This window comes from Myotis daubentonii, chromosome 3 (assembly GCF_963259705.1).
Source record: "Myotis daubentonii chromosome 3, mMyoDau2.1, whole genome shotgun sequence".
Lineage (NCBI taxonomy): Eukaryota > Metazoa > Chordata > Mammalia > Chiroptera > Vespertilionidae > Myotis > Myotis daubentonii.
In genome coordinates this window covers 171,690,647-171,711,833 of record NC_081842.1, presented here as the reverse complement: position 1 = coordinate 171,711,833, position 21,187 = coordinate 171,690,647, and the positions used below count along the sequence as shown (strand labels likewise).

Below are 21,187 nucleotides of genomic sequence, written 5' to 3'. Positions count from 1 at the left end.
GAACTTTAGAGGGAAACATTTCTAGAGTTGAAATTTAAACCCAGGTAGTCAGATCCAAAGTCCACACTAATTTCTCTGGGTCTGTTCCCTTATCTATATAATGGAGATAATAGTTTCTAATTCATAGGTTATTTGAGGATTAAAATAATTTATGTTATAGTTAGGAAGTGTCTGACATGTAGTAAGCACAAATGAGTGTAGAGTGCAGTTACATAGGCAGATTACAGCATAAGTATAAACCTGCCTGAACACTTACATAATAATTTTAATAAGAAGAGAAGTTATCATCAAAATGTATATGTCCTGGAGAAAAAATATGATTTTACTTTTGGATCTACTCTGTAAGTTCCCTAAGACAAAAACCTACCTTATCATTCATTCTAGTACTCTGATTACACTTTGGATTTCTATAAAATAAGGAAGATCTGACCTTAGATTTTAAAAAGGAAGTAGATGGTCAAGAAAACTTTTTAAAAATATATATTTTTATTGATTTCAGAGAGGGAGAGAAATAGAAACATCAATGATGAGAATCATTGATTGGCTGCCTCTGGCACAACCCACACTGGGCATAGAGCCTGCAATCTGGGCATGTGCCCTGACCGGGCATTGAACCATCACCTCCTGGTTCATAGGTTGATGCTCAAGCACTGAGCCATTCCTGTACTGGCAAAAGAAAATGTTTTTAATGATAGTTTTACTTTCAAATCATAAATGACCACAGTACAATAAAATATTTTTAAAGACATTAGTACATTTACTACTACTTCACACTTTGTTGTTGTCCATTCCTCTACTAAAATATAAGCATGTTTAGGGCAAAAACTTTTGTCTTGTTCATTGCTATATCCCTAATACGAAGGACAGTGCCCAGTATGTTGTGGGCACAAAATAAGCATTTTTAAAAATAAACGACTAAGTGAATTCCATTCATGCTATATCTTTTTTAAGTATTCTATCTGTCCTCCCCCCTTCAGTCTCTAAAGGACTTTACCTTCAACATCTCTAAGAAAATAAAAATAATCAAGTAAAACCTCCTTAAATTATTTTTCCACCTTCATTATATTCTTCTTCCTCATCCTACAAACTCATATAAACCTAAACTCAAATTTCTTCCTCTTTCAGTAAAACAGTTGCCATTCTTATCTCAGGCTATCTTTCTACCTAGGCTTTGAAACTTGTCTCTTACTACTTTTTCAGGGATACTTCTTCATCAATAATTCCCTGTCTCCTACATTTTATTTCATATCTTTTCCCCCTAGCATATAATTACGCTTCAGTCATCCCCTAAACTTAAAAATCTTTCCTTCAGCTAAGTCTTCCTCTATCCATTACATTTCTCCTTCTTTCATAGTCTAACTTTTTAAAACATTAGACAATTATACTGGCTACTTCCTTACTCCTCTTATCTACACTAATAAAAGAGAAATATGCAAATTGACCATATGTTCATGAGGCCTACCAGCCAATCAGGAGTGAGTATGCAAATTAACCAAAAAAAAGACGGCAGGTCAATTTGCATACACAGGCACTGCAGGCGTTCTGCACCACCCCAGCCACTCCGGGCCTCTAGGCAGCATGGGAAGGTGGAAAGGCGCCTCTGGCTGGAGCGACGGCAGTGCCCGCAGCCAGGGGAAGAAAGGCCCATTCTTGCATGAATCTTCATGCATCGGGCCTCTAGTTTGCTTCATAATTCACTACAATCCAGTTCTACCTTCTCTCCTACTGCACAGAAACCATGTTTATCATGTCCACCATTTATAGCCCCAGCAAATAGCACTCTGCCTACTACATTGAGAAATTAGAGAAAGTACAGACTTTTTAAAAGAAATTGAAATTCCTTTCAATTATATTAGAAATTTATAATACATGTGTAATTATGTTAGAAAACAAATGTTCTCAAGAGGCAAATTAGTGGGCAATAAGATGATTTCAGGAGGAGATAACCACTCTGAAAATCACTTTGTCTAAAGAATAGTCATGATACCAGAGTCCAGGTAGCTCTACACTCTTAAGTTTGCTAAAGCAGGGACTTAATTTTTTAAAAATATTTTTATTGATTTCAGAGAGGAAGGAGAAACATTGATGTGAGAGTTAAACATCAATAGGCTGCCTCCTGCATGCCCTCCACCAGGGATTGAGTTTAAGATTCTAATGGAAAAACTAGGTAACATGCTCAACAGATGAAAATTCTAAAAAATCAAAGGAAATGAATAAACCAAGAAGTTAGTAGAATAAACTGAGCAGAGAAATGGGATAAAAGCATTGAACAATTAATTACTGGTAGTTTTTAAAAGAGATTGTCCAATATTGTTAAGCCAAATAGGAAAGACCCAAAATAAGAAAATTTGGAGTGAAAAAGTGAAAGTGAAAAATTAATGTTTCATGTGATCCTTTCCAAGATCAGGATTAAATCCTAAAAGAAAGATGAGAAATAACATATGTATTAGGTCAAACCATTGTAAACTTTAGTGTCTGTCAAATTCTATTTTAATTATACAACATGGCTAACTCAAAAAGTTAAGGTTATACTATTTCTCATCTCCCACCTAATTCTTTCCTTAACAGGTAATCTTCTATGAATTTGTCATTATTTAAGAAATTCCCAAGGGAATTTTTCTATCTCAGCTACTATGAGAGTTGTATGACTTTAAAAATTACATGAACTCTACTCAATTTTACCTTGAGATTTCCATACCTTCAAGTAAAAACAAAAACCAGTCACTAAAGTACACACTGATTCATTCATTTGTTCAGTCCACAAATATTTATTGAGCATGCTCTTTATTCTAGGCAATAGCAGTGAACAAAACAAAAAGTCTCTGCTCCCGTGGGGAACCATAGCTTGGGTGAAGGCAGATTAACAAACAAGTATACCAAATACCAAATAGGTTTACTTGTTTTATGGAGAAAAATAAAGCAATGTGGAGGAGGAAGTATTATACACACACACACACACACACACACACACACACACACACTAGCGAATTCTTTGATAAAGTGACATGTAAAGAAAATGAATCATGAGGTTATCTAGGGGTACAATATTCCAAAAGACAGCAAATGTAAACATTCTGAATTGGGGAAATAATGTGCCTGATATTATTGTGGAACAACAGTGAGTGTAATTAATCAAGAGGAAGAGTCCAAGGTGAGATACTGTAAGTAGTGTTTCCACTCTGAGTGCAATGAGAGCCAGAAGATGGTTTTGAAAAGAGCCAGTTATTACTGTAATGTGGGCGTCGGCAAGACCATTTATGTGGTTACTGCAGTGTTACAGTGGCTTATATCGGAATGGTAAGCCTGGATTCATTTTTCAGGTAGAAATGGTAGAAGCTGCTGCTGGAGTAGATGTTAGAGAAGTCGAGGGTAACTCCAAGGCTTTTAACGAACTGAAAGAGAAGTTGCCATTTTATTACAGAGTTGGTTAGAAAATTAAGTTCAGTTTTGGATATAAATTTTGAGATGTCTTATTAACTTCTAAGGGCAAATATTTGCTTTTTTAAAAGTCTGTTTTCTTGGGAGAAGTGTTGGCTAGCGATATAAACTTGCGAATCATCAGTGTATAGGTGATTTTTAAAGGCATGATAATGAAAAAAAGACTGACCCCAGCAACACTCCGATATTTAGACGGAGAAATGAAGAAGTAACAGCAAAGTATTTAGAGAAAAGTATTCATAAACCAAGGGGAGAACAAGCGACGAGTGGTGTTGTCCTAGAAACCTCAAGAAGTGACAAACCAGATCAAAGCTGCTGCTGCGTGAGTTGAGAATGAAACAGACAAGCCACTGAATATTGCTGGGCAGCAGCTACTGCTGTGGGCCTTTACGAAAGCTATTCTGCTGGGGCGGTAGAATGGGCAAAAATCTTGAGTATCATATTCAAGAGACAACGGGAGGTTCTCTCCAAAAAAAAAAAAAAAAAAATTCAACAAGTTCTGCTAAAGGAAAATGAGCTGAGCTGGAGGAGATTAGAGAGATGTTCAAAATCTGGGGAGGGAGAAGAAAAGGGGCCTGGAAGTATGGGAGAGGGAGCTAATCGGGGAACTTGAGCGGCACTGCAGGGCAGCGCTGAGGGCGCCCTCGGAGCTGTGCGCTTTCTCCGGCCTGTCATTCACCGGCTGCAGGACCGCTAGAATGCTGTAAGCAGGAATGAGCTTAGGGCAGGAGGGTATGAGGAGGGGGCAGGAAAAAACCGAAGGCACAGCTCGTGGGCAACTAGCTTGAGACGGCAGGGCGGAAAAAAACGGAGGAGTGCTAGCTGGATGGCTCTCCACCAACCCGGCCTTTTCTCCTGGGGCGAGCACGGCCGGAGGGGGTCTGGAAAAGGCTGCCTGTGCTGGGCCCAGGAAGGAGGGACACGGCCGCCTGCAGGCTTCCGACGCTGCGGATTGAACCCAGCTGCAGCTAGAGGTTCCTTCCCTCCGCGAACCGGAGGGCCGGACTAAGGTCTCCTCGCCGGAACTTACGATGCGCCGCTCGGCTTCCTGTAGTAGTCTATCGGAGTGCCGGGCATGGTGGCGACGGGCTGGGGAGTGGCCGACCACCCCTTTCCCCGCCGGCTCCGGGAGCCCCTGCACCCCAACCCCGGGCGTTAGCGGCGAGGGCTGAAGCACCGGAATGTTTGCCGGGCGTCATGGAGACGGTGGAGCCCGGGCGCAACAAGCGGCCGCGCGGTTGGCTGGCGGCTGGAGGCCGAGGAGGAGGGCGGAGGCGGAGGGGAGGGCAGAGGGTTGGTGGAGCCGGAGGAAGCTCGGGGAGACGACTAGAAGAAGGAGGCGGGCGGCCCCGGCCCCAGGCCCCTCCCAGGCTCGGAGTCTCCCCGGCTGCAGGCGGATGGATGGGGCTTCTCCAGGCGGTGGCGGCTGCAGCGAAGGTGGCGGCGGTGGCGGCGGCAGCGGCTGTAAGTGCAGCCTCCATAAACCACCTCCCCTCTCCTGGTCCTTTTTGGGACGAGGGGCTCCCGAGGTGTCCTCTGTCCCCTTTCTCTCCTTCCCCTCCCCCACCGCAGAGTACCGCCCGGAAGACCCTGAACTTCCGGGGAGGGGCTGCCGCCCGCTTCCCTCCCGCAGGGGCGCGAGCCGCCGAGGCGCATGCGCAGCTCCCCTCCGCCCCCCCCGCCCCCCCTCCCAGCCCGGTCTTTTGCTTTGGCAGTGCCCGCGGCTGGCTGGCTGGCTGGCTGGGAATCCGCAGCGGCGTGAGTGTGCCTGACCCTGATCGCCTCCGCCCCTTTCTCCTGTCGGCCTCCGGTCCAGGTCGGGGTGGGGCTAAGCTGCCCTCCCCTCTGTGGCTCCGCCTCTTTTCCCCAGCATCTTGGGGTTCGGTCCCAGCCCGGGGGAGGCTCCTGCTCGCCCTGCAGCCCTGGTGGTGAGCAGGGTCCTGGGCAAACCATCTCTTTCTAGAGGGAGTGAGGGAGGGAAGAGAGACTCCAAGAGGGCACTGTTGGGAGGGACCGAGGCGCCCCCAGCCGCTGGGAGGATTCCTGGGGACAGATGCCGCCCCTTTCTTTGGCCTTGTCCTCCCAGCTTTTCATGGAACGATCTCTGGCCTGTAGCTTCTCTCTGGTCCTCGCTTGCTGGGTGACCTTGAGCGAGTCACTACCCCTTTCTGGGCCGCAGCTATCCCTAAAGCTTTCGCCAACGCTAAAATTCTTAATTTTGCAGAAAAACTTAGGACTGGCCGGTCTCCTGAGGCCGCTCAGCCGAGATAATCTGGAGTTGACTGAACCTTCTTTCTTCATTCATGGGTGGAATGAGTTGATCTATGTAATTGAGTCGCTTTTATTCTTTTAATGTTGGTTACAAATTGTATGACTCAAGATTCGCTCATGTTCTCAAAAATGGTCGTGGGATCCTTCTCCCAATTCCTGGACATCTCTTTTAAAAATTAGAGACAGGGTGAATGGTGAGCTTGTGGTCTCATGGTCTCTGGTCAGGTTACTACTGAGGCTCTCTTTCCTTTGATCCAGATGGTGTGGTGGCTCGATTCTCCCAGTGCCTGGCTGAGTTACGGACGTGGTTAAGAACCAACTGGTTGAGGTTCAATGCAGACAAGACGGATGTGATGCTGGTAGGCAGGGGCACACTTGGAGATTAAGGGAGGGAAAACCCAAACTCCCTCAAGTACTGTCAGTATATTGTTCTTATATGTTCCCGTGTTGAGAACTGCTGATGGGCCAAAAATTTCGAGTTTGGGTGAAATAAAAATAACATGTCAACAGTTTAAGAGCTATAAAAATATCAGTTGGTGATAGTCTGATAAAATAGGGCCACTGGGTAAAACTCTTTTATGTAAACATTATGAGAAGAAAAGCCTAAACTGTTCCTTGAAGAACCAAAAGGTGTGTCTTGGGCTGGCGTTAACAATAAAAATCAAACTAACATCCGGATGCTGATGCTGATTGTCGAATAGATGAGGGGCTTCCAAATGTAGTGCATTACTGCTTTGTAACCTGCATCTTGCCTACTAAACAAAGTAAAGGTAAACTCTCAGCCTTTATCGAAAATGTCGTTTTTAAAAATAGGTGGGGTTTTTTTTGGGGGGGAGGGTATTTTCAACCAAATTAGTGATTATCCATAAATTTTTTACCTGCATATAATGTGTAGGCTGTCACTTTTAAACAAAAAATTTAGGAAATAATTACAAAATCTCAAAAGTTACTCAGGGACTCTGAAAATTATTAGATATAGATTTGGTTTTAGGGTCTTGAATATGTTGCATTAATCTGTTTCACTCAAACAGCCCCGGAGTCTAAGTTGTTACAAAATTTTTTTGGTGCATTTTGAGAGGTACCTTTTGAATTGCATAACCGTTTATACATATGGGTATATATTACTTATATTTGAATCAGGTATCGGTATTGAATCAAAGGTATTTCTTAGGATATGTAACCTACCAAAGAAGTTTACTTATTGGTTATTTTAAGGTATTGGTTGAAGTAAAATTGTGACCGTGAAATGCTTTTGTTCACAAAATAACTCTGAGTGGTTCTTGTGTATTATAGCTTCTATAAAATTGTTTAATAACTTTTTAATGGAGCATTCAGTAAATTGCTTTAAAATAATTTTCCAATATAATAGCAGTTTTGAACAGCTTAATGTAGTAAAAGTTAATGTTAGTTTCCCTGAAAATAGGAAGCCTTTAGGTGGGGAATGGGAGCTAAAGAGGCATTTATTCAGGCTTTGTATAGTGAAGTTTTTGTTTGTTTTGGGACATTAGCCACAAACTTCACATAAAATTGGAATTAACCACACTTTTTAGTTTAATTTTAAACATAATACTTAAATTAACAGAACGACCATTTTGAATATCACATTAATAAATACTGTAAACCATAATATTTTTACGCAACTCATAAATATTGGTGAGTTTTCTCATGCCTTTAATTCTGTCATGTCCTGTTTTCAGCTCTTCTAGTATAAGTAGACTTTCAACATTTATTTTTTGTTAACCCAAGTATAAATATTGACTGTTTGCATTTGAAAACAAAGAAGACATCTGTTGTATTAATCCAAAGTGCTGAAGAACTCAGAGTAATGGAAGTAACACAGAGGTAGATACTGGATTAATAAAAAGAATGTTCCAAAAATTAGAGTTTTATTTTTTTAAAGAGCAGCTTCTTCATGACACAGTGAGTCATTGGAGGTGTAGGCAGAAAAGCCGGGTAATGAGTGGGGAAACACAGTAAGGGATTCCTACCTAGATAGGGGAGAAATATACCAAAGGACCTTCTAGGTCCCATCCAACACTAAGATTCTATGGCTAATGAATACTTAATTTTTACATATTTGATATTGAAGAGGTAGGAAGAGTTTTGAAAAAGACTTTCCTTAAGGTGGCTCCTAAAATTTGTAAAGATATATCACTAGAATAAAATGGAAGTAGATTGTATTGAATATAGTAGTCACATGTTACTGATGACTTAAAATACTGGAGCTGTTTCTCTTTACTTTTGGAATCTCTGAACCTAAAACAAAACAAAACATTGAACCCACCTTTATAAAGACGGGAAGAAAAAAATGTAGAGGGAATGTTTTCCCTCTATACCATAATGCCACTTAAAATTAGTAAAAGTAATACATAGTATTAATAAACGTAAAGGTCACTTGTCAGTAGATAGATACCCATTCAAGTATTTCTCAGACCTCGATTTTCCTGACAACTTCAGAATTCGTTAAGTAGCTTAAGAGGCTGTGATCCCTAGCTTTTTATCAGTTGGGATTTTGTGGAGGTTTAACTGAAGAATCAGAGATTAAATGGGCCTTACGCACGCAAATTATTCCTGTACCTTGCATTTTTGACAATGCTTTAAAATTCTTTTGGTAACCAGCTACATAAATTTCATATATTAGCTTTCACATTTAAATGGAAAATCCTCCTTTATCACCATGGTATTATAAAGCCTGAGTTTCTACCTCAAGGCCCCTCATTATTTTTTGTCTTTACCCACCTAAAGTCTATGCATATCCACTGTTCTTTGCCTTTAGCTGTTTCCATCAAACATCTCAAAGTGAAAATGATGTGACTATGAACTGACTTTAAAAAGCCATTTTTATTTTGAGTCCTAGGATTAAGGTAATTCAACAGGGTAGGTAACTTAGAAACTATATATCTATGCTTACATATTCTCTCCCCCAAGGAATCCTGAAAAACACTTTTATATAAGTACTCTAAAAAAATACAATGAAAATACTGTACAATACAGTTAATGGTAAAAATTGTTTGTAGATTTGGGAACCTTAAAGTTTTCCTTTCTCTTCTTTCCCTTGCTTTTCTTTCAGTAGAAAATGTGCATCAGATGTTTATGTTTAATTGGTTTACAGACTGTCTATGGACTCTTTTCCTGTCAAATTACCAGGTAATGTCCTTTCTCTTAGCAGCTACTTCATATACCTATAAATGCACAAATTATTATTGGACATAAGAATTTCAAGTTAATGTTGGCTCTTTAGAAATAGGAAACTGCTTACAGAGTCTAGAATTTTAAGGGAATACAAATACCTTAAGAAAACAGCCCCCCTCATATTGCATTGTAAGTTAAGTATTAAATTTTTCTATGTGCAACTTTTTGCAATATATTGTAGCACTGGCATTACATTATTTGGAGGGAATGAGTAGTTTTCATATTTAACTGGTTGATTTTGGTAGCCATTTTAAAAATTGCATTGAAAGGAACCCTTGTACATTTGGGGGATGGGGGGAAACTGTCTTTTTTGAAATGAGACTGTTAAACTCCTGGCTTAGTAAAATATGTTAATGTACTTTTTAATGTCACCTTTGCATTAGCTAATATGTGCCTAAATAATGGAAGTGAAACATGTTTGTATTTTGCAATCTTTTGGCTCTGGCCATCAGAGTTGGCATTAAGGCCCAGGGCAGTTAGTTCTAGGACAATACATCATAATAAACTTTTTAAATTGCAGGCGTTTTGGGCATTGCAAATAAGCAAGTTCTCCCTCCATGCAGTTCAGTCAGGGATTATGTCCATCAAAGAGCAGCTTTTCAATATTTCACGTTTAAAATTTTTTTCTCTAGTGCAAAATTCAATGGTTGCACACTTACAGTGTTACAGGCATCGCAGCAGGTATGTGCAAAGCAAATGAGATAGGAAGATGGCAGACTCACCCGGTCCCTTCTCTTAATCTCTGCCCATACCGCTAAAATTGCGAGATGCTGAATTTTACGTTGCCCATTGCGAATCAACCGAGAGAGGAATCTATTTGTCAAGGGATAACTGCGTTAAAGCGCACTCCTTGCGGCTGTCGCATCACAGCAACACCCGTTTTCCAGCGAATGCACTTCAGAAACAGGGCGGCATGTAAAATATAACGGACCTGTCCCCTGCGGCGTGGATGCCAGGCGCGCTTTGCACCCGTCCTGACTTCGGTAGTTGCTAGTCTCCTCCCGGCTGGAGTCGCCAGCGGGCCGGGCCAGGCCGGGCCGGGCGGCGCCCTCGCGGGGTGCCCGCCTCCCTCCACACCCACCTTGGCTCCGCCCCTCCGCGCTGGGTTGGGGGGGCGGCGGGCGGCGCGGGCCCGCGCCCCGGCCCCTGCGCCCGTGCTCGCTCGCGCCGGCCTTTCCCTCCAGCCCAGCTCCGCCGGGTCGCCGCGAGGGGGCGGAGTGGGGTGTGGTGGGCGCGCTCGGGCGGCTCCTGCGCGTTCCCGGCAGAGGCCGTGGCGGCGGGAGCGGGGAGGCGGCGGCGGCGGCGGCGGGAGTCCCGTTGCCGAGTCTCACATCCGGGTTCTGGCCGTGACCCAGCCGCGGCCACCGCGGAGATGTGACCCGTCAGGACGGCAAATATGGCGGAGGTAAGGGAGCGAGCTCCCCTCCCCGTCCCGGAGCCGGGCGCCCCGGGGCCCCGGCCGGGGAGGAGTGGAGTGGGCCTGGCCAGGAGAGGCCCGGCCCTGCCGGCGCCGCTGCCCACCTGTTGTCCGGAGCGGGCCGCGCTCCGGGCGGGAGCGGCTCCGGGAACTTAGTTGGGATGGGTGCGGGGCCGGCGGGCCGGGCGCAGCGGGACTTCGGGGGCAGTTTGGAGGGTCGAGGGCCGGGGGTGGGCGCCCGCCGGCGGGGGCGGGGGCAGCTCGGCCGGCCGGCCGGCGCCGGAGCCAGGAGGCGCTGCTCTTCCTCTTGCGAAGTTTCTTCCCTCCCGGGCCGAGATGCTGTTGCGCCGCCCGCGTCCCCCCGCCCGCCCGCCCGCCCGCCGCTGACATCCCGTCGGTGTGGGGCCCTTTGGCGAACGGCTGTTTCCCTGACGGGGATCGAATGAGCTGGGAGGCACGAGCCTGGCCTTTCGCATCCAGCCGTCCAGGCTGCGAGTCCCCCCGTTTCTCCAAACTTCATCCCCGGGCCCCCGGGTAGAAAGGACCTCCTTCCCTCCCTCCGTGTCCGCGGAGTTGCTGTCTGCCTCCCCCGGTTTCACTTTCCCGGCAGCCCCCTCCCCCCAGCCCTCCCCTCCCCCGCCGCCCGCTCGTCCCAAGCCGGGACTGGTAGTTTGAATTTAGTATAGGACCTGGGGATTTAAATTTTTGCTTCCGATTTAAACCATAAACATTCGGTTTTTTTTAAAGAAAAACTTTTTTCCTTACCCTCGGAAGAATTTCGTTAGGTACCTTTCAGTTCAAGGGGTGATATATTTAGATTTTCGTTTGCGTAGAGCCACTCGCGGTGATCAGCGGGGCATTCATTTCTCTTGGGGGAATTGCCGTTTACACGGTCGCAGAGGCACCCAGAAACAGATTCAGGAAGTAGGTCATTCTTTCTACCCCCGGCCCCCAGTTTTTGTCTGTCCGCTGACTTGCTAAATGAAATCAATGGTGAGTGTTTTCATCAAAACCAGGTCCCCTTTTTAAACCTTGGGCTACAGAAACATGGTTACGTTATGGAAATACTTATTTGGAGGACTTTCCACGAACCTGTTGAGGTGGGGGGACATAAAGGTGAACTGTCGCCTGGAGCGGCTCTTGGGGTGCTCCTCCTGCTCGCCTTAGGGAAACGGGCTTTATATTTATGCTGTTAGAGGAGGAGGAGAGCTTGCTGTAGCAGGAGTGTTTGCTGTCAGTATTCTTTTTAAAACATTTAATATTTCTGTTTTAAAACTAAATTTAGTCTTAGATTATTTCCATTTCTTTGCTCTTTGTGGTTAAAGAATTGCATTTTAATTTCCCATGAATTGGAGAAAACATACTACTTTGTATTTTACTTAAATGTGACTGGATTTATTCCGCTTAGCTGAAAGAATTTCAGCTCTGGTGAGTCTTAAGTGTTTGTGTTTTTTTCCTTCATATGTAAGGGGGGGGTGTTGTAGGTAGCTGGCTTTACATATATTTTATCGAATAGCCTTTAGCAGATCACCCTTTCAGTGAATATCCACTGGATAAGCAGCAGTGTGCTTGCTGTCTGTCATAGGTGTTGTGGGTTCTTCCCTAGTGGTACTGCTCACAGTGGTTTGAGCTTTAAGGTCTGTTGTCATATTTTAAAGCAGGATATTGAAGGAAAGTAGCTTAGTATATGAAAATACAGTGAAATTTAAGTTTAAAACACCTCGCCCAGAAATTATAACTGACCAGCGTACTGAAAACTTAATATGTAAATGGAATTATATTAACATTTTATTTCTCATTTTAGAAATTAAAGATGTTTGCAGTAATATAAGAGGAAAAGAAATGCATTTTGAATTACTAATAATTTTCTAACATTTTCAAGTGTATTCTTTTCATTTTCTTAAAAATTGCATCATTTGGACACTGGAACTCTCATTCTGTAGGAACACTTGTGTGGTCCAATTTCAAGAAGAAAAACCCTGAATTTTGTTTTCAGCAAATTTATTTAGTGACCTGGTATCTTTAAAAAAATCCTCTTTTATATTCTTCAATTACTTGTAGGTGATTTTCTTTACAGTGAATTTGGAAAAAGAGTGAAGTAAACTTCACTGTGTCCTACAAAAAGTCTAAAACAGGTGTAGAGGTGGGAAAAAATTATAATTTTCTGATTTCAACATTTTAATAAGGATGACTTTAGAGACTGGTTATTTAAAAATTTTTGATGGAGAAATGCTTGTTTTTTTACTTGATTTTGTGTGTGCTTTCTGGAGATTCATTCTTTATGATACATGTCGTAAATAATTCAAATGCTGGCTATTATACCTTTGATTAAGTAGACCTAAGAATTGAAGCTAACTGGCGAAAGAACAGTAAGTGCAAAGCAATAATATGCATTTATTCAATAAATCTGAGGGGAAAACAGGTTATTGAAGAAGCATGTCTCCAGAGAAAATATAGGTATTATGCTTCTGTGGGGTTTTTTGTTGTTATTTCCTACATAGAAGAATAACCCTGGCCTTGTTCCCCCTGCCCCCCAAAAGTATTTAATTCTTGAATACAAATTACTTTAGATGTAAATAGAATATACCAATTTTTCATACTTGGTCTGGTCATCTGAATCCATAATAGGAAGTAAGTAATGACTCTTCATATTGTGGTAACACTAATAACATTTAATATGCTTCAAAGAAATACATTTGCTCCTTTTTAAAAATACTTTTTGGTAATATTTCTCATTCTTTATTGTCCCTTAAAGTTATTTATCCACCTTCTAAAAGAAGGCTAGTTGATCCTTTGGGTTTTATAAGGAACGTGGTGTAGGGACCTTTGGGAAGGAACAATTTGTCTTTTATTTCAGTGTTTGTAAACACATAAAGGGACTTTTTCTCAAGGAAAAAAAAAAGCCACAGTATAACACAAGTCCTGTCATTTCACCCAGTCCATATTGCTGTTATATAAATAAAGAAAAGAAAATTTAATGGGCTTGCTTTTCTGTGTTAGTCTTAAGTATTCTGATATTTCAAAAAATGGTACATAATCTGTTTATTCACTATCACATCTATTCATTCATTTCTTTTAAAAACATACTCCTTAGCATTTTTTTAAGTATATTTGGATTTTGTTTTCTAAGGAAATGTGATCATCTTGCTATTCTTGATAGTATTAATTTCTACTCTAGACAAAACTTGTTTCACTGTAATGAATTTAAGTCTTAAATTTCTATACTGGTACTGATTTTTTTTTTTTTTTTTTTTTTAGTATTTATACTTTAGAGCTAGTAAGGATTTATCAAACGTAATCAAGAACACCAATGCATGAGATTACTTAAAATTACTTAAAATTAAGCTACTTAAAAGCTTAATTCAGAAGAAGTAATAGGTAAAGTGCTTGATGAGGTAGGAAAGGTTGGTGGGGAATATATACTAGTAGAAGTGAATTCGTCTTAGAGAATTCTTGCGAGACTAATCAGTTTCCCAAATAATTTGGAAATAACACATTGCCATTGAAACTTCAGCATGTCTTTATGAAAAGTAATTAGCTACATAGAAATTTCTTGCTTTTGAAGCTCAGATTGAGTCCCTTGTACGTTTCAAAAGATTAGCAAATGGTTTCAAAATTCATTGCAGTGATTAAACTGTTCAAGTAACATTCTTGGCTTGGGACCCATTCTGTTCTACTTATTCTGTGGCTTAGAAGAATGACTTAAAATTATGCTTACTAGTATGTAGATGTGAACTAATAGCACCCCCAGAAAGCTTTTTGCAAATTGAGATCCTCTTTTCCCAATAGTCATAGATTAAAAATAAATTTAGAAGAGTCTGTTAAACATATTCCATCCATTTAGCTAAGCATTCTTTAGTAGTTTGTCTTCTGAGAAATCATAATGAAAGTAAAAAACTTTGATCTCAAAGGAATTTGAACTAAACTAGAAGAAATTTAAATCTTTGAGAAAAATGAAACTAAGCAAAGAGTTTATGTAATTTGTCCTAGGTCCTACAGTTAGTCTGTGGCACAATTAATACTGGAACCTAGACTTTTGAATTCTTATGCTCAATATAGCAATTCATCCTTTAAATTATTACTACTATAGTAAATTTTCTAATTTTTACTCCAAGACTTAATCTTTTTAAGCAAAGAATTCCTCAGGGTAACAGCAAAGTTAAGTGATTAATTTTGTGTGGAGGAAGAGGTTATGGTGAGCCCTTGCCTTGGCATAGTCCCTCCTGCCTTTCCCACTACGGAGTTGGGTCCTTAGCTCCTTCCTGGCTTCTGTTCTCATACTCACCTGTGTGAGAATCTCTGAGACTAGATGAAGATAGTCATGGACATTGTAGTCTTGGACAGAGGTTGTGTTTAAACTTGGGAAATTTAGTATCTGCATTACCAAGTAGGTGACGATAACACTTAAAGAAATGGCGGTGGAATTGAGGGGAAAATTTAATTCAGATAGTTAGTTATACTCATTGAAAATGGATTTTGATTGCTTGGAATTGAAGAATCTAAAGATTCTTTCATGTTTTTACTACCTTATTTTTTTTATTTTTAAATAATGGCAATATTCTACTTAATTGATTTTTTACTCTTCCAATTTATAGTTTTCTAGTGGATGGGATATTTCTCACTGTGTTCTAAAAAAATATAAAAACATTTGAACACATCTGAGGCATTGAATATTTATTACAGCTCTTAACAATTTGATTGGCTAAATTGTATACTGTATGGGTCAAAGTATGAAAATTGCTATAAAAGTTAATAGAGTTCATTTTTTAAATTAATTTAGCCTACTCATAATGTGTATGTGCCTGTCTGGTGTTAATATTTTCTATCTCAAACAATTATGTATGTACCTAAACGAAAACTAGGTTATTTTTCAAAATTATATTAGTATACTTGTTAAAGAAAAAAATGGTGAGTACTAGGTCTTTTAAACAAAGGGTAAAGTAAGAAAATGAAAATTTCATAATTTCAGGAGACAATCTCCATTGATTTTCTTTTTAAGAAACAAGGAGTAATGTTTGTAAGTAGTTAGCAAAATGATGTATAAAATGAAAAAACCTTCTCTCCCCAACCCATTCCCTTGTGGTAACTTGTTAACAGAATCTTGTGCATCCTTTTGGGGGAAAAAGATTTTTATGTATATTCTAGCCCAATTTACCCCTTCTACATCTCCCTGTCTCTCTCTCTCTCTCTATGTATGTATGTATGTATGTATGTATTTTTTCTTTCTCAATACGACCAGGTCTGTGCCACTCATTTTTTTAATGGACGAATAGTGTTCATTGCTTGGAAGAACTGTATTTCCATTTCTAGCTAATTAAATGGTGAACTTTTAAATTTCTCCCCAACTTTTTGCTGTGAACAACTTTGTGGTGATGAACATTATACATCTTGTTGTTCTTTATTAGGCATATCAGTAGGGTAAGTTCATTTTGGCAAAACGATCTCCAGAGCAGGTAAACTAACTCATATTTTTACCAATAGTGTATGAGTGCACTTAAGACATTTTAATCCCCAAGGTAAAATCTTGACTTCTTATATTTTATAGTTTGAACTTTGTCTAAAAATAGATATTGTTACAAGTGAGTACCTACATAGGTTTAGTTTTATTTTCCCCATGTCCAGTTTAGTATGATCATTACTGCAGTTTTCCTGGAGGATATTGTTAGAGATACCAGTTCCTAAGGAGACATAGATAATAGTCACATGACAAATGTAAGACTTGCAGTCAAATTTAAACCTTTTTTGAACAGATGAAAACCATTTTAAAAAGAAAAAGAAAATAAGGGTAAGGAAAAAAAGGAAATGAAGAGAAATTTTTTTTACGTAGTTGTTTCCCTGGGAGGTATACAAGGAATCAGACTCTAGGCTTTAGTTCCACCTTTTTCACTTACCATCGAACCTTAATCAAGTCACTTTATCTCCCTGGGTTTGCTGATACATAAAATGAGGTAGGTGGAGAAGGTATTATTGCCAGGTTTATGGTTATGATCATGTAACTATGCATTTGAAAAAATGTAGTACTATATAAATGTAAACTAGTTTTGCTGTTTTAAATAGGTAAATAAACAAATGCCCTCATTCCATACTGAAATACCAACTAGGGCGAATAACTTATTTTTAATCAGAAAGCCTTTTTTATCAAACAGTTAGATGGAATAATTACTGGAGCGTTCAAAAACGACTGAATGCTCAAAGGACCATTTCTTTTAAGCTCCTAATTTGAAAGAAATACTGGTTTTTCTTCTTTATGCCATGCAAACTTGTTTCAAAAGTTTACTAAAAAGGAAAAACAGCATTGTAAGGCTATTATGTGGATAGTGTATCTGAGACCAGATGAAGATAGTCATGAACATTGTAGTCTTGGACAGAGGTTGTGCTTAAACTTGGGAAATAAAGTATAATTACATGAAATAAACCAGTTAATTTTTGAAAATATTGATATGCTGTGCAATAATTTGTATGGTGGTTAAATTCATTTTCAGCCAGAAATGTGTAGCTTTGCCTGAAAGATGTTAAGCAAATGAGAAACCCTTTGGTTACACTAGAGGCCCAATGCACGAAATTTGTGCAAGGGGCTTGGCCCTTGCAGCTGTGGCAGCTGCCTCAGCCCTCGCAGCCCCAGCTTCATCCGAAAGGTTGTCCAAAAGGATGTCTGGTCTAGTTAGCATATTATGCTTTTATTATTATAGATTATTGTGTTGTCTCACCCTACTCTTCAGCTTCCCATTGAGGAACTGAATGAAAAAGTGGCACTTGTGCCCAGCTGGTGTGCCTCATTGGTTGAGCATTGACCCATGAACCAGGAAGTCACAGGTTCAGTTCCAGTCAGGGTACATGCTGGGGTTGCAGGCTTGATTGATTCCCCTGTAGGGGGCATGCAAGAGGCAGCTGATTGATGATTCTCTCTCATCCTTGATGTTTCTATCTTCTCCCTCCCCCTACCTCTTTCTGAAATGAATTAAAAAATATTTTTTAAAAGTAGCACTTGTTTGTTGTGGCAGAATAACTTGAAAATATACATTACTAGTCTTTTTATCAGTCTTTTGTTAGAATAAAACAGTGCTATAGGTAAGAACCATTCTCTTCTAAGAATTAAAAGAAGAAAATAGGATCCTTGAAAAAGTGTGCCTTAAGAGAATTAAGTCATCATGTGGAATTTGGAGTACGTATATACTTACTACAGTAGCATAATGTGGACAGTTTTCAAAATGGAGTTTTAACACCTTATAAAAATTTGTCTTAGATACCTAGCTTTTGAAGTATTGGGCACATTCCTCATTTCTATTTTGTTCTTGCCCCTCTGCACCATTACTTAGGAGAAAGAAGGAAAATACTAGAATATCCCCTAGCTCTTTCTAGTGCTTTTGGCCTTCCAGTATCTCTTATTTCTGTTGGGCATAAAATAGATAGCTCTGAATGAATGGACAAAGTTTTAGTCATAAAGTTGGTCATTTGAAGCATCTTTTGAGTTTCTTATTGAATTTATCTTATAGGAGTTTGTTTGTAAATGACTTGGTTATAATTTAATTAAGATAAAATAGCCACAAACTCATGTGATGATATTAATAAAACAAATTGCTAACAATTTTATCTTTAAGTTTTCCAGATGTATGTTGTTAAACTTATGAGAGGTGAAATGTTACAGTAGAAGGAGCATTATAATTTGGAGTATTTGTGGTCTCCTATCAGATAACCTAACTTCTCTAGAGCATGAAAGGCTGCTTATTTTGTGATAATTTATAAGTATGTTGTTTGTTAGTGAAGTTAACCTAATGTACTGTTTGGTGCTTAAGTAACATTTTAATTTTTCCTTCTGCTTGCTTGCAATATAATTTTTAGTTAAAATGTCTTAAATTGTTTCCACCTCCATTCTCACACACATTTAAAAATATATATTTTTATCCTTAACTGGTTTGGCTCAGTGGATAGAGCATCGGCCTGCGGACTGAAGAGTCCCAGGTTTGATTCTGGTCAAGGGCATGTACCTTGTTTGCGGGCACATCCCCAGTAGGGGGTGTGCAGGAGGCAGCTGATCAGTGTTTCTCTCTCATCGATGTTTCTAACTCTATCCCTCTCCCTTCCTCTCTGTAAACAAATAAATAAAATATATTAAAAAAAAATACACACACACACACACACACACACACACACATACATATCTACACTAATAAAAGAGAAACATGGTAATTGGCGTACAACCGCTACCCTTCCCATTGGCTAATCCCCCTGTCACAGAGTAGGGCCAAGATATGCAAATTAACTGGCAGCCAAGATGGCGGCCAGCAGCCAGGCAGCTGATGCGAATAGGGAGGCTTGCTTGCTTCAGTGACGGAGAACTCCAACGTTCCCCGCCTGACTTGCCGGCCTCTCAGCTGCAACTCTCAGCAACTATGTTGTGAATAAAGAAGCTTAAAAAACCCCAGAAACCTGCTTTACTCAGCCAGCCGGACCACAACATTGTATCAAATACAGACGGTAAACAAAGGCCAGAAACCTGTTTTCAGCAGCCGCGGCCTCAGAGCTAAAGTTGGCCCAGAATAAAAAAGAAAAAAAAAGAAAAAAAGGAGCGGTTGGGAGCTTCAGTCCCAGCCTGAAAACAGCCCTCAGCCCCTCACCCAGACTGGCCAGGCACCCCAGTGGGAACCCCTACCCTGATCCAGGACACCCTTCGGGGCAAACCAGCCAGCCCCACCCATGCACCAGGCCTCTATCCTATATAGTAAAAGGGTAATATGCCTCCCGGCACCGGGATCAGTGTGACAGGGGGCAGCGCCCAAACCCCCTGATCGCCCTGCAGCTCTGTGTGTGACAGGGGGCGGGGCCCCAACCCCCGCCCCCCACGGGCCCTGCTCTGTGTGTGACGGGGTAGAGCCATAATCTCCCCATTGGCCCTGCCCTGAGTATGAGAGTGGCAGGGCCCCAACCACCTGATTGGCCCTGCTCTGTGGGTGTTAGAGGGCGGCGCCCCAACCCACCCCTCCCACGGGCCCTGCTCTATATATATATAGAGCATCTAGAGGCACCGGGCCTCTAGTATATATATATATATATATATATATATTTAGAGAGAGAGAGGAAAGGAGAGGAACATCGATCGGCTGCCTCCTGCATGCCTCTTACCGGGGATAGAGCCTACAACCAGTCATGTGCTTTGATGGAGACTCAGCTGGCAATCTTTTGGTGCAATGGATAACATCCAACCAACTGAGCCACGCTGGTCTAGGCTCACGCACATGTTAAGCCAGAGATCAGCTTGATAGCAAACCTTGTGCATAGTTTTCCTGTATTGATAGGAGGGAATATTTCAGAAAATTTCAAAATCTAAATCATATCTTTTAAATTACATATGTTATGACACCCATATTTGTCTTTAAAATTTGAATCAATTCCAAATTACTGTCTTTGTTTCTAGATTCAGGAATGTTTTCCAATTTTCCTGTATGTTTAAATAAATGTAATGTCAGAAAGGATTATACGGGAAGTTTTATTTTGTCCTAGACAACTCAGACATTAACAATTATGGTAGTTTTTGGTGTGTTACTAGTTCTAGTTGTTGAATAATTCCTGTTGTAACATTGGTAAGGATTACTACACAAAAATGCTAATTTTTTTTCTTTTTTCCTCCCTCCCCTCCCCCCCTTAGCCATCTGTTGAGTCTTCAAGTCCAGGTAAGTATTTTCTATACTTTTTATAATCTCTATTTGACTAATATTTATCCTATTCGTTGCATAAAGGCTAGAGGAGTTAGACTATCATCTGACTTGCTTTTCTTCTGAATGCTTCTTTTCTTTGGGGAAAAAGAAATGGATGAAATATTTGACTGCCCATGAAAGTACAGGTGAGGCTGCTGTGAGTTCAAACTCGTGACCATTAATGGGTTCTCTCCCCCCGCCCCCCGCCCCCTCTCTCACTCTCTCATGAATTTCCACATATATTTCTTAATAGTTTTTAATTGCTATTTGACTTGAAGTATAAATATATATTATGTGTACTTTTAAAAAAGGAATTATGTGTACTTTTAAAAAAGGAATTACTAACAACTTAGAAATATTAGCTTGTATAGGAAATTAAAAGTATTTTGAGAGAAAAATTGTGAAAACATTTAGTGAAGGAAGGAGAAATAAAATAAGAAAAACATTCAACAAATGAATATTTAATGTTGTAAATTAAGGAAGTTTTTTTATATTTGAATAGGAACAGTTTTTATCTTCTGAACACATATCTTTGGGGTTTTGTATTCTTTAAGTACAATACAAATTCATTTTTTTCCTAACTTAGATGTTATGATCTTTGGACTAAATCTGGCCACAAATAAATGTGTTTTCATTTGGCCAGTGTAGTGATCTTTAAAAATTTGAATATTTTATATAAAAATCTATATTTAGGCTTCTCTTGATCAGGTAGAGGTTCCAGCTCCATTGGGTACAGCATTTCTGTGTGGCAACAATTGGTTGGAACTGAATAGCAGTCAGCAAAGAGTTTGGTACCAACCAGTTTTTCTGACTAGTGTCCAGGGACTTTACCAAGAGTACTGCCTTCTGCAGTGAAGTACTTGGATTAAGGGACAGCGTAATGTAGCTAAAGAAGAGAGAGAAAGGGAGCACTCTAAGGCATTGTAATACTTTATTTGAAAACATCTCATGTTGAATATTTAGTTATGATGTATTACTAAAATTTTCAGATTATTGAAGCAATCACTACTCTGTGTGTTAAATTTTAGAAAGTAAATTTGTAAAAATGCTTAACATCATAATAAGCTTCTTTTTTTTTTTTTTTTTTTAATGGATCAAGGTTCTTTTCATGAACACATATCATTGTACTCCATGTAGTATAAGGCATCATCAAGTAGGGTGGTTGGACTAGAATACC

The 21,187-nt window shown here is 40.3% G+C and overlaps 2 protein-coding genes across 14 annotated transcripts in view; one reads left to right on the top strand and one right to left on the bottom strand.

Moving 5' to 3' along the window:
* Positions 1 to 4,718, bottom strand: part of DNAI4 (dynein axonemal intermediate chain 4) — a 58,496-nt gene extending 53,778 nt beyond the window's left edge. For all 4 annotated transcript variants that reach the window (XM_059689250.1, XM_059689251.1, XM_059689249.1 and 1 more), the window contains exon 1: positions 4,469 to 4,718. In XM_059689250.1, the coding sequence (XP_059545233.1) occupies positions 4,469 to 4,515 (47 nt within the window). In that variant the 5' untranslated portion in view covers positions 4,516 to 4,718. The remainder of the gene's footprint in view (positions 1 to 4,468) is intronic.
* Positions 4,719 to 4,747: 29 nt separating this feature from the next.
* The window catches only part of MIER1 (MIER1 transcriptional regulator), a 59,409-nt gene continuing 42,969 nt past the window's right edge, over positions 4,748 to 21,187 (top strand). The window contains exons 1-5 of one of the 10 annotated variants that reach the window (XM_059689253.1): positions 4,748 to 4,902; positions 5,968 to 6,068; positions 8,822 to 8,856; positions 19,962 to 19,986; positions 20,120 to 20,156. In XM_059689253.1, coding sequence (XP_059545236.1) covers positions 4,836 to 4,902; positions 5,968 to 6,068; positions 8,822 to 8,856; positions 19,962 to 19,986; positions 20,120 to 20,156 — 265 coding nt within the window. In that variant the 5' untranslated portion in view covers positions 4,748 to 4,835. Of the gene's footprint in view, positions 4,903 to 5,234; positions 5,367 to 5,967; positions 6,069 to 8,779; positions 8,857 to 10,073; positions 10,307 to 19,961; positions 19,987 to 20,119; positions 20,157 to 21,187 lie in introns of those variants that run through there. The other 9 variants (XM_059689252.1, XM_059689256.1, XM_059689255.1 and 6 more) reach the window with 9 other exon arrangements.